Source organism: Acomys russatus, chromosome 7 (assembly GCF_903995435.1).
Source record: "Acomys russatus chromosome 7, mAcoRus1.1, whole genome shotgun sequence".
Classification (NCBI taxonomy): Eukaryota; Metazoa; Chordata; class Mammalia; order Rodentia; family Muridae; genus Acomys; species Acomys russatus.
In genome coordinates, this window is record NC_067143.1 from 52,797,765 (window position 1) to 52,810,796 (window position 13,032).

General features: G+C 47.2%; 1 protein-coding gene and 1 pseudogene across 3 annotated transcripts in view; one reads left to right on the top strand and one right to left on the bottom strand.

The window, feature by feature from the left end:
- The window catches only part of Fam168a (family with sequence similarity 168 member A), a 123,287-nt gene extending 118,634 nt beyond the window's left edge, over window positions 1-4,653 (top strand). For all 3 annotated transcript variants that reach the window (XM_051149057.1, XM_051149055.1, XM_051149056.1), the window contains 3 exons: window positions 916-1,090; window positions 2,439-2,569; window positions 3,183-4,653. In XM_051149057.1, the coding sequence (XP_051005014.1) occupies window positions 916-1,090; window positions 2,439-2,551 (288 nt within the window). In that variant the 3' untranslated portion in view covers window positions 2,552-2,569; window positions 3,183-4,653. The remainder of the gene's footprint in view (window positions 1-915; window positions 1,091-2,438; window positions 2,570-3,182) is intronic.
- A 7,578-nt stretch (window positions 4,654-12,231) lies between these two features.
- On the bottom strand, window positions 12,232-12,625 carry LOC127191769 (60S ribosomal protein L22-like; annotated as a pseudogene).
- Between the last annotated feature and the right edge of the window lie 407 nt (window positions 12,626-13,032).

Consider the following 13,032-nt stretch of genomic DNA (forward strand, 5'->3'; position numbering starts at 1 on the left):
TCCATACAGGCAGAACACACATGCACACACATTTAAACAACTAATGTAAAACATTAAAAAAAAACAACTAGCTGTGTTTGAGAGTATACTTCAAATTGGGGCATGGCCTGCGTTACGTGCTGCTCACTAATCCCGGTATTAGGAAGAAGTTCGAGGTTATCCAGCTACGTAGTGAATTCAAGGCCAGTCTACCTGGAAGATAAGTAGGTAAGTAAGTAAGTAAAGAAAACAGGAGGCTTGAATCAGCCTTTCTCCGTATGACCTATGCTCGCTAACCTCTAAGGTTAGAGGTAAGGCGCTTACTTACTATCAAGATTAGAGAATTTCTGGATTAATCTCTGATTCTTCTGTCTAAGCAGCCATGAGATCTGAGAAGTGGGACATCACTTCAGATCACTGTCTCCATTCTCACATTCGGTCTAAGGAGAACTAAAAAGAGGCATCTTGGAAAATGTCACCCATGATGACAGAACGAACATAAAGCAACATTTGTACCAGTGTATGAACCTATGGGGCAGTGCTCTGGTGTCCCAGCTGAGAAACTGGCTGTTCCTTACTGTTAAATTAGGGGCAGTTTATGGTAGTACCTTGGAATCAAAATTTTAAAACTCTTAAACATTAACTCCAGGGCTAAAGGAGAAAATCTCCTACTCAGTAATTGTTCATAGCACCCCTAGGGGTGCAGCAAGATGGAGTGAAGAGGGCCTTATTTTTCAGACCAAGCTGAGCCACAGCACTGAACTGACCCCAATTACAGAGTGAGACAAAGCAGAGCCCCAGTCTAGACTCGTGTCCCTAGGCCAGAGCCTGCCTTACCCGGTTGCCTAAAGCCCGGGAAAAGCAGCTCCCCACCCGCCTCTCCTCATGCTTCCTGCCCTCTCCAAGAACCCATGTGACCTTAGCCTCTCTTCCCAGGGAGCCTACTACACACAGCCTGTGTATGCCGCGCAGCCCCATGTCATCCACCACACCACGGTTGTCCAGCCCAACAGCATTCCCTCAGCCATCTACCCAGCTCCTGTTGCTGCTCCCAGGACCAACGGTGTGGCCATGGGCATGGTGGCAGGCACCACCATGGCAATGTCCGCAGGTAAAGGCAACATCTGCCTAAGCATCCTTTGCTGTCTTTCAGGGATTCCTCATGTTGGAGAGCAGTCATAGAACTGCTGCAGCCCAGCATGAGAAATCCTGTACCAGGGCAGGGGGCTTCCAGGAAGCCAAGGAGAAGTGCTCTAAACTTTAGTAATTTAGAGTCTAAGTTATTTGAAGGGATAAGAAAGATTACACACAAAATGGGTATATTGAGCGAGGCCCTGAGTAATGGGAGCTAAACAGGTAAAAGTGGGAAGGGAAGTGCAAGCAGATGGATCAGAGTGTACATACAGGATGGAAAGCTTTAAGGTGTGTGGAGAATCCGGGATGAGAGGAGAAGGGTGGCTGGCACCACTGCTGAGGGCATGGTTGTGGAAAGGCTTGAATGCTTTCAGGTGAGGGAGCTAAGTTTTCAGTAGGAAGAACTGAGGTTGGCTGTAGACTGGATCAGGAAAGAAGTAGTCTAGTTTAGAGGAGAGATGCTGACAGTAGGCCTCTGGTAGCAGCAGGGGTCCAGGGTGAAGCATCTAGGCCCTCTGTTAATTAGCAGGCAGGAGCATAAGGACCATTCCTATAATTAATTGTAAGAGCTGAGAGAAATAGGAGTCCCTGAAGACCCTTTCTAGTGATAAGTCCTGCCCTCAAGGAACCTTGAGGATAAAGGTGGGAAGTGCAGCCTTAGAAGCATGGGCATCTGGGGGCTGGAGAGATGGCTCAGTGGTTAAAAGCACTGTCTGCTCTTCCAAAGGACCCAGATTCAGTCCCCAGCATGGTAGCTCACAACTGTCTGTAATGCAAATAGACTAAAATTAAATAAATTTAAAAAAAAAAGAAAAGAAAAGAAACATAGCATTCCCATGAAGGGCATGAAGACTAGAGGGTTTGACTACTTTACAGAAACCCACGTTTTAAAGAACCAACTAAGTTGCCATGTGAAGGAAGAAGAGGGTCATGGCTGCTTAGTATAAAAGCAAGCTGCTGGGTACTTGCACAGTGCCAGCTTGTTGTTAAGGTCCTTAGGGCAGAACAGAGCCCTGCCCTTAAACACCTAGGTGAGTATAGATAGACGACAGAACCAGGAAAGCTAACAGTTACCACCCAGTGTGTATGCAGTAAGAGAAGCATGCGGGGGGGGGGGGGTCCTAAGAATAATAATTCTGTCTTCCAGCACCCTACAGAGGGGAAGCCTGGCAAGGTGGAGGAAGGATTGGCATGCTCGACAGGCAGTCCAGGGTGATAGGTACATGGACAGGAAGGGCAGCCGTGCAAAAGACTGCTTTCTTCCTCTCCATCCCTGTATCCAGGTTACAGCCTCCTCAAGTTTCCTCTTCTCTCTCCGTATTCAGGTACCCTGCTGACCACACCCCAGCACACTGCAATTGGGGCGCATCCTGTCTCCATGCCCACGTACAGGGCCCAAGGAACCCCTGCGTACAGCTATGTGCCCCCGCACTGGTAAAGCCTGCTGCCCATCCAAGTGAGTAGGGCCAGGGAGAAGGGAGAAGGGAAGGGACACATGCAGAAACTGCCTCAAAGCCCTGTCTTGAGTTTGGTGTCATAGAAGCAGGCCACAGTCACTATCACTTTACAAATGTTACAACTCTCACCGTAGCTCTAATCTTTAGCTCTATCTTTTTTTTTTTTTTTTTTTAAGATCAAGGCACACGCCTTTAATCCTAGCACTCAGGAAGCAGAGGCAGGTGGATCGCTGTGAGTTCGAGGCCAGCCTGGTCTACAAAGGGAGTCCAGGATAGCCAAGGCTACACAGAGAAGCCCTGTCTCAAAAAACAAAAAAAAATCAATTGTTCAAAATCACTCAGCCTATTAAATTTAGGCTGGGGCTTTCACTCTTGTCCTCCACTATTGAATTCTGTGCTCTTTATGACGTCTTCTAGAGGCTCAGTTCTAATTGTAGCCTGGCAGGGACCCTGACCCCAGTTCCCTCACTATTCTCAGGGGCTCAACATAACTTCCATGGACAGAGAGCCTGCTGCTCCCCTGGGAAGGCATGGAGGGCTCCATTTAGGGTTCCCAGGCTGGGGAGCAGCCTGTGGAGTGTCGCTCTCTAATGCTGTCCCTTCTTCCCCCAGATCTGGAGTCACATTGTATGCAACTACTCAAGTCTTACACCGGTGCTGGAGCAGTCCCCTAGCAGCACCACCTCTATTTGCAAGAAGAGACAACGGAAGTGCAAGGGTCACTTTATGCATCTTTAATGGTTTTGATTTTTATTTTTGGTTTTTGTAAAAGCTGCTTTTTCTAATATCCTAGGAGCCTTCCCCTCATGCCTCCCTCTTAGCCACTGCCCTCCTGGCTCTAATCCCTCTTCCTACCTAACCAGACCCAGTCCTCTCTGCACTTCTTTCCTTCCCTGAGCATCCTGTCCCTGGGATCCCAGTTTATTAGCACGCAGAGAGTGAGGTTTATTGCGATGGTTCACCTAAAGGCTAGATTTCATTTGGAGAGCATAAAAGATGTGGCCCTCAGGTCTGAGGTAGGAGCTTAGAGTTGTTGAAAAGGCCACATCTCTATCAAATTGTCATTTTCTAAAGCAAGATTAGTTCAAATACAAAGAAATACATTCTAAGAACCATCACAACAGACCAAGAACAAACCCACCTGGTTATGTAGCAATGTTAGCAGCAGCTTCGTGTTCCCAGGCTCAGAACTGGGAAAGCAGAGAATTTGGGGAAGGGTAGAGGGAGGGTGGACACTGGGGAAGTAGTGTGAAGAAAGAGCTGGAGGGTGCTCAGCTCTAGTTTGAAAGGTCTCTGGCCACATTGCTGAGCTTGGACCTTTGGATTTGCACAGTGGTGTTGACTGACCAGGCACTTCCTCCAGAGATGCTTTGACCTCAGACCTGCCAAACAGTTGCATGGTGGTGGGATCCCAGCATCCAAGAGGCTTCAGGAGGCCCAGTGTCTGCATAATCCCACCCTCATCCTTCCCAGTGCCAGGGCGCTCATGTCTGTCTGTGGGGCTGGCAGGCAGGCTAAGCTCTTGGTTACCTTGTGCCATTTCACGGCCAAAGTGAAGGAGCCACATTCCAGGTGGGAGCTGGCGGCTCTGAAGGTCAGGACAGTGAAGGAGAAACAATAGCAATAATCATTTCATACTCACGGGACTGAAGGACCTTAGCATCCATCATCTCACCCATTCCCCATTTGACAGATGAGGAAACTGAGGCCCAGAGAAGCAGAGAGGACTTCTCTGAACCTCATCGTAAATTAGCATTCAATGCAGCTTTCCTACCTACTGGCATTTTACCTATAGAAACTGCTAGGATGGATGGGCTTGGCTCTGTGAAACTTAAGTCAGCAGTGCCCACATCTGGTGAGCTCTGGAATGACTTCTGGGCTTGTTTCTGCTGTCTTCCCTCATGGACTCCAAAGGTGGGGCTTGAAGTCTAGGCAGAGGCCACATAGAGCAGATGGCAGGAGCAGAAATTATATTTGGAAAGCCTGTGAAGACATCTGGAACATTCATCCTGAACCTGAGTCCACCTCAAGGAAAAGGAGCAGGTGGGCTGGCTGGAAGGAGAAGCCATTCACTTAGGATAGTAGAAGAAGAGAGGAAGAATGGGAGTCACCAAACAAGGAGGACAAGGATGAGGCCAAGCAGATACATCCACATTGGGAGATGAAGAGGGACCCTGGGACAAGGAAATAGATTGGCCAGCCACCCTCCTGCTCCCAGCCAGCAGAGCCGATAGCCTCACTGGGTGGAGCAGGAAGATCTTACTGTGTAAAATGGAGTCCTTGGTAACATTTGAAACTTGAACTATTTTCATTTTAAATTCATGTGAACTTGGACATCACCTTCATATTTCCCATGTTCCTCTAAAGGAAAAGAAAGGAAAAAAAAGAAAAAAGAAAAAAGGAAACCCTTGAGCTGGATGATCCCAGAAACAGTCTGACTGTTCCTAAGAGGTCAGGGTTCATCAGTGTGCATGGCAGAGAGCCAGAAGTTAGGTCTCCTGCTTTTCTGATCTTCCAGGAATTTCAGAACCAGGAAAGGAAAGCTCAGCTGTTCTGGGGTGCTGATAAGGTTTCATTTTAAAACAAAGTTTTCCAGTGTTAATCTGCTTTTAAATGCCCCTTCTTGCCCTCTGTGGTTTTGTAGAGGTGGGTGAAGGTTGCTAGAGATTATGTTTTACATGTTTTTTAAAAATGCCAAACTAATAATGGTGGTAATCATTATAGATACGTTTGCATGTGTCAGGTGCTTCATCGACTTCAAAGCACGTCCACGACCTTCAGTGTACTGGCCCAGATAGCAAGCAGCAGGGTCAGTTATTCCACCCACTTAACAAATGAGGAAATAGATTCTAAAAGGAAATGAAGCGGCCCAAAGTGAGCTATATGCTGCAATCCTGGCAGGCTTCCTAGCCTGCAGTCTCCAGGTGACCTGGTACAGGAGAAAAAGAGATCTAGGAATGGCCTTTTAACATTTGTTTTTTTCCACATCAGTAAGTAAACGCTGTTTGTACCCCTTACTGTTTATGTGGGTTAGCCCTGAGAGATGAAGACATGGCGCCTGCCATTTAATCACTATAGAATCCAAGGCTCAGAAAAGTACAGGGACTTTCTGGTAAGGAATCCCCTGCTGGCTCTAGTCTCCCTGAGCCTGAAATACACACAGGCTCGTGTTCTGAAGCACCGATGCTCTGCACCCCCACCTTACACCTAGTCTATGATTCAAAATCAGAAAGACCCCAAGGTGACATGCTGGAGTCTAGAGGAACCAGACCCATTACCCTCGGGCCCCAGGTCAGCTGGCCTCACCTTATTGTCCACAAGTCTGGCCAAGTTTAGAGAGTCATGGCAAAGTGACTGAGCTCCAGAGCGCAAGGTGGTGTGTGCCTCAGGTTAGGTGAGCACAGCTTCTGGCAAGGTCATAGGTAGCTGGCAGAGGAACTCTAGTATCATCTAAAGATTCTGCATGGTCCAGTGGTCAAGGAAGATGAGACCAGAGCTGGGAGGGTCTCCACACAATAGGATACTGGTTGTGCAATGACACCATGAACTGCCACACTGGCATCAACACACACACACACACACACACCTTGTCCACACCCATGTCTCCCCAGTGCAGAGCTGAGAGGGAGGTGGCTCTGTTCACCAGCCTCCCTTATCACCATTTGATCATCTTCATCACCCTGGGCCAGGAATTCTGGAAACTGGACTACTCCTATGAGTGGAAACCAGAAAGTCTCTTGCCATGCTTAAAACAAACAAAACAAAAAACACCCTACTTTTATTCATGTGAGATAAAACACCTTTTCTTCTTGTTATTCTGACAATGCCCTGAAGTGCATACCCCCTTCCCTGAGTATCCATCAGAGACACACACATCTATCTGTCCAGACCTCTATTTGTATGTAAAGTACTTTGATACTGATTGCCAAAAGCTCTACTTTAAAGATGGAGGGGGATGTGCACCATGGTGCTCTGGAGGGGTGAGACTTGCCAAAGGACACGTAGCTCATGAGTGGAAGCCAAGGTTTGAACTCTGATCCTCTGCTCTTCCTGCTGCCTCCTGCTGGGTCTCCTGACTGTAAACTTGTTTGAAGAAGGAGAGGGCTGCCTGCTCCCCAACACAGAAGAAGAGTTCATGGAGACTTGGGGAGCTGAGCAGATTGTTGAGAGTTTCTGCTTTGGGCCCTGGGGACCCAGAGGTAGATCCAGCTGATGGCACAGATGAGAAGTTGCCACAAAAGATCTAATTCAACACACTGAAGGTGACTCTGCCCAGAACTGAAGATGATTGAGGACACTATCATCCATCCTTCAAGCCTGCACACTCTGGCTGACTCCTTTCCAGATCCAACAAAGTACTTCAAAGGGACATGGCATAAGCTGAACTGCTGCAAGTGCGTGAGCACGAGAGGCCCCAGGCTTGCTTGTTCACCAAGGAGAACAAGCTCCTAGAGAGACTGCTTTGCATCCTGTGTATTTGCCATCCCATTGGTTCCCAGCCTCAGACCTAGGGGTGTTTGGAAGGCTTGATGCTCTCTTCTAACTGACCTTCAGGAATGAGTCATGGGAAGCATGCAAGTAGGACAAGTCCCTTGGTCACAAGTTCTGGCATCCTCATTGTGCAAACATGACACATCAAACACAGCATTGGCTCCCTGCATATCAAATATCTTGCCCCTACTATGGGCTCTGGTCTTCATAGCGTTCTGGCTGGATCAGTCATCATCCCATGTGTGACTCATGTTCAGTGAGGTCTGCCTTTCCATCTTGTGTTAACCGTATCACTGCTGAGTGTGTGGCCCCCAGCATCTTGTCAAGCTTGGGAGACTAGAGAAGTGCAACCTGGGTTGAAGTGGACACAGGGGAGCAAATCAGTGGAAGAAACTTAGCCAGGCTCACTGGTCAGACAATGCCTGAGCCTCTAGACAGACTTCTGTGGATATGCCAGGCTGGCAGCAAGGCTTGTCCTTTTCCTGCCCCTGTTCCCTCTCCTAGAAAAAGCACCCGAGAAGTTTGGCATTATGTGGTTCCAGGACTCAGCCTTCAAAATTCCCAGTAGGCCAGCTTCAACATTCCATGGCCAAACGTCCTGAGTCAGACTTGGGTCCCACTCCCTCAGATTCTCCTGTGGTTATTTCCTAATTTGCATACTGTTGGTGCCAGCCAGATGGCCAGCCAAGAACATAGGAGTTACAACTGATTGCCACAGAGCCAAAGAGGGACATAGACGGCAAAAAAGCACTTGCTTCGCTACTGTGGCTGCTATATCAATAGTCCTTAGGTATCACTGCTTGCAGCAGTGTGTCCCTTTATCCATTCCAGCCTGAGGGACAATTTTCTCTCCCAAGAGAAGAGATAAAACAGCTTTGCAGGCAGTAGCAGCCCACAGGAATCTGCTTTGGCCTTGACCCTAGCATCCTCTGTCCTTGACCCCAGCTTAGGCATCCTCCAGGCTCCAGCCATCTTCCTCATGCATGAAAGTCAGATTAAATGAAGAATAGGACTGGCCCAGAGAACTCAGGTCAGCCAGATCGACTGGGTCCATCTTGTGAACCAAGCTCCTTACAGGGTGATGCAAGGCAAGATAGGCCTCCTGCACCTTGGAGTTGTCTTTGATCTTTGAAGGCCCAGGGCCTGTGTCCTTCCTGTCTTCAAGGCATCTGCATCCCTCTTTCACATCACATGACAGAGAAGCCTGTTCTCATGGCATGTAACGTCCCTGTGAAGAGAGCGTTGTGTATGATTTTGTATTTTTTAATTCATTTTAACCTACAGGTTGGAATCTAATTTTTAAATTTTATTGGAACTCACATTTTAAAAACAAATAAAAAAACATTTAAAATAATAATAATTATAATAATAAACCTTTGACCGGTGTCTTCCAAGTAGTTTGAACAGATAATTTATAGGTGTTTTCAAAACACAGCCTGGAGTGTAAAGATTGGAAAGCTCCGTGGTCACGCTTGTGTGTATGAAGTGTAAATCTGGCTTTGTTGTTTTGGATTCCTTTGGGTTTTGTTTTGTTTTGAAGATCAGATAGTGATCACTATGAAAGGTTGAAGCCAAGAGTTTGTAACTATGATATTTACTGTAAGCTGTAGAACATTCAACAACTATTAAAAAAAAGTTTCCCAAAAAAAACCCAACAACAAAAAGTGGTTCTTGGGTGAGGGAGGCACAGACCACCTCCAGCCAGTGAGTCCCTGCCCCCTGGAATTCTAAGCTTCTTCTTTTTTTAACCTGCTCTGAGTACACACCTGGAACCCCAGTGCTTTGGAAGCTGGCTTATGATTGCAACTTGAAGGCTTTGCCTCAAAGGCTAGGGAGATGCTCAGTGGTTAGAGCACAGGCCAAAGGGCCAGGGTTCGAGTCCAAGGACCTACAGTGGTTCACAGCCATCCAAAACTCCAGTTCAAGAGGAACCATGCCTTCTGGAAGCACCAGCACACACATAGAGGGTGCACTTATATGTGACTTCATACACATAAAATTTACACATACATTTTTATATATAATTCATATGTACATATGTATATATAATTCATATGAATTATATATATATATATATATATGTGAAAACAAGCAATCCTGTGTCTCATGTCTTCTCTGGCCTGGCATGGGGCACAGTGGATGGGAGCTGTGGAGTGGCAGGTTTAGCACCTGGACCAGATAATGTGAAGGAAATCCAGGGAAGCTGTTAAAGAACAAACATCTATTAAGGCTGGGGTATAGCTCAGTGGTAGTGTACTTGTTTGGGAGAGACCCCCAGCATCAAAAGGAAAATGAGGGAAAAGCAGTAACAAAAACGCTGCTGCTTGTTGAGTGTCTTGTGGCTGGTACTGGTTATTATTCACGTCTTGCTTGCTGACCTTTGAGGTCCTCATACCTTGCTGTAAGGGAAGCTCTTCTATTTGTCTCATGTGGGAAGACAGTTAAGGAGGGAAGGACCTTGGCTACAGTGAAGCTGGAAATCATACTTGTCTGGTTCTAGATCCAGGCCCATCTCAGAGGACGTGGTTTCTTAAAGGATGCAGTCTGCTCTCCTTGAAACCAAGAGGTGCTTGGTGGCTTAGTACAGGACTTAATACAAGTTACAGTGCCTCATGCAAGCCAGTCATTAAGGACTCCTTTTTTTCCTCCCATACATTTGAATCTCCTGTCCCTTCTGGGTGATGCCAGTGCCAATGCTCCTCAGGCTTTGTCTTAATTACTCGTTTATTGTGAAGGCACCATAACCAAGGCAACTTACAGAAGAGTTTATTGGCACCTAAAGTTTCAGAGGATGAGTCCATAACCACTGCAGCAGTAGCTGAGAACTCACATCCTTATCTGAAAGACAGAGAGAGAACATGTGCACAGGAGCTACCTGGAAATGGCATGGCTTTTTGAGACAGGGTTTCTCTGTGGAGTGCTGGCTGTCCTGGAACTTGTTTTGTAGACCAGGTTGACCTCGAACCCAGAGATCCGTCTGCCTCTGCCTCCTGAGTGCTGGGATTAAAGGTGTGCATCTCCCTGCTCTGTAAGGCATGGCCTTTTGAAACCTCAAAGCTTGTCCCTAAAACAAGGCCACACCTTCTAATCCCCAAACATTTGCACCAACTGGGGAGGAAACATTCAAATAAATGAGCCTTATGGGGATGATTCTCATTCAAACCAGGCTTCTTGGGCGTCCAACCCCTTTCTTTCCCAGGGCCTGGCCCACATAGTTCATGCTCCAAAGCTGATAGGCCAAAAACTCAACATGTTCAACTGTAGAAAAAACTGGCCAAAAGTGATCACTCCAGAAGATTGAAGCCAGGTTCCACAACACAGTTTGTTGCATTCGGGTCAATGTTGGAAGACTGTCCAAGGGTAGAGGTGTAGCAGAGACACTGAATTTGCTTAGCTGGGTAAGCTGAGTTCTATCCCCAACACTGCAAGAATCAGTAAAACCTTCCAAGGGGTGAGGATAGACAGAGGCAACCTGCTGGACCAGTGGGAACTGGAATTTGGTACAACAAGCCTCACTCTGCCTCCTGATATCCTCCCAGCCTTCCATTGTGTCTATGACCCATTGTGGACCTGGTGATGGGAGGACAGGATGGAACATCTTAGGCAGGGCATTGTGGACCGTCTAGTAGTGGGCAGTGAGCTAAAGATTAGACTCCAATACCTGCTCTTCCCTTCAACTCCTGCCTCTACCCACTGAGAGGACTACAAAGGTTTGTGAGAAAGTTTCCAAGTGAAGGTAGGGCTGTGGAGATCAAGAATGTCACACATCTGCATCCTTTCTTTGCCCTTGTGTTGAGAAGTTGATGAGACGTGTGGCAGGTGAGGAAAGGAGTCCTCCTTTTCAGCAAGCAGGAGCAGGGTACTGTATGTTCATAGTGACAGGCGTATTCTCACCAGCCTGGAAGTAGGATTCTCTGTCATAATTAGTTTAAATATGTTTAATGTTATTCAGCAGGTCTCTGATAGGCTTGAGGACCAGCATATCTATGCTCAATCCTTGTCTGTCTTTAGCTATTTGCTCTAAACTACATCTTACAAACATAAAACAGAATGTTATAATCTATAATCTGCAGATAAGTGCTAGAGGACCACATCTGCCTAATCTTAGTATATCTGAATTCCTTGTTTTTAGCTATATATTGGCTTATTATCCTAGAAAATACCTGTGGTTAACTGAACTAATACCTAACAAAACCATAAGCTTTAATTATCTTAATCTGTTTGCGATAGTAGCTTTTTAAAAAGGAATGGAACTACACACAGCATTCTGAGAATTACATAGGCACAATACCTCTCCACCCTGACTGGTACTGAACGTGCCTCTTATCTAGCCTTCCCAGGGAATGGATGGGGTCCCACCTCCTGCCTCAGTCTCCAGGACACACTCTTATCTTCACATGCCACCCAAGCAGCTGTGTTATCCAAGTCCTAGATAAGTGGGGTACATGAGTTGGCTGGCTGAAGGGACAGGCAAATTTGAGTAGCTAAACCCTGACATACAGTAAATGGACGCCAAAAGCACACTGCAGCCACAGGGCAGAGGGAGACCCTGTCTACTCCCAGTCCACAGACCCACATAGGACCCTGTACCTAAAGGATGTAGGGAGAAGCAGGAATAGGTGAGATCTCAAACGTTTGCCCGTCCTGTCAAAGTTGGCTGGCTTCCTTTTTTCTCTCCCACACCCCTTTTCTGCCACTGCTAAGCCAGCCACCTACCTTGGTTTCTTCTCAGAAAGCTTCTGTCCAAAATGAAGCCCTGCCTTCCAAAGTTCCAGCACAGCCACCTGGACCCCTCCTCCACGCCAGGCTTCCATACCTCACAAGTTCTATCAGTTTCTAGTCCTTCAGCCTCCGTGGGACAACCAGTAGTGTTTACATGTGTCACTCCCTCTCATATTTAACAGTATATCACACACTAACAAAACCTTAACGTAAGGTCCCACCAGCCACAATGACTTTGATACGGACTAGTGTCTCAATTTACCTGGTACTAGTCCCGCTCTCACTACATCCCTTAGGAAACTCACCAAGACCCTGTCCACCCTCTAGGGCACGTAACAATCTTCCTGGCTTCTCAGACAACTCTACCTAAACTGTACACCATTCTTTTTTGTTGTTGTTCCTAAGTTTTACTTATGAATTAATACAAAATATTCCAGACCAATGTGTCTTAATCCTCGTCATCCTCTTCATCCTGGTTAATCTGGAAGTAACACAATTCATGACACTCTTTGCTGTTGGCGACAACACACAACCAGTCTCAAAGATTGTCCTTCAAATATTTTTTTGCAAGATATTTCAAATACCTTTTGGAGAAAGGCACTTCAGAAGTGACTGATCTTGTTCTTGCTCTGTTCGATAGTCACAACCCCTCCAAGATTCCCGGCTTTCCCATTCACCTTGGCTCTCTCCTGGAGGAACTGTTCAAAATTGGCAGTACCCACGATTCCATCTTCTACAGGACGGGTGCAGTCAAGGGTGAACTTCAAGACCTGCTTCTTTGGTTCCCCACCCCACCCCCCCCCCACCCCGCCCTTTGCCACAAGCTTTTTGACAAGTGCCATGGCAGCAGAGGAGGCAGAAAGAGAGGGGGCGCACTATGCAGTGTACAGCCATTCTTGACCACCAGGACCTGATGTGATGGCTTTCTTACTGCCAGGCCCTGGGGTCTGCCCTGAGACTTTTTTCTCAAACATGGACCCTCCCTGCCCAGTTGAGTGTTTGTAAGATAGTCTTGTCACCCAAATCTGTCTCTCAAAAGTTCTAGGGCTTCATATCAAAACACGCTGGACACCATTAGAGGCTGATCCCCTACCTCACATCCCATGAGGAGTGCTGGCAGGTCTGCCCTAGGAATCTGTTGGGTCCTTCTGTCTGTCTGCCACCCCCACTCCACCCCTAACAGCTGTAACAACTTGCTGTGCTGGGTGCTCCTGCACCTTACCCTGTGGCCAGGAGGGCCAAGGCTGCC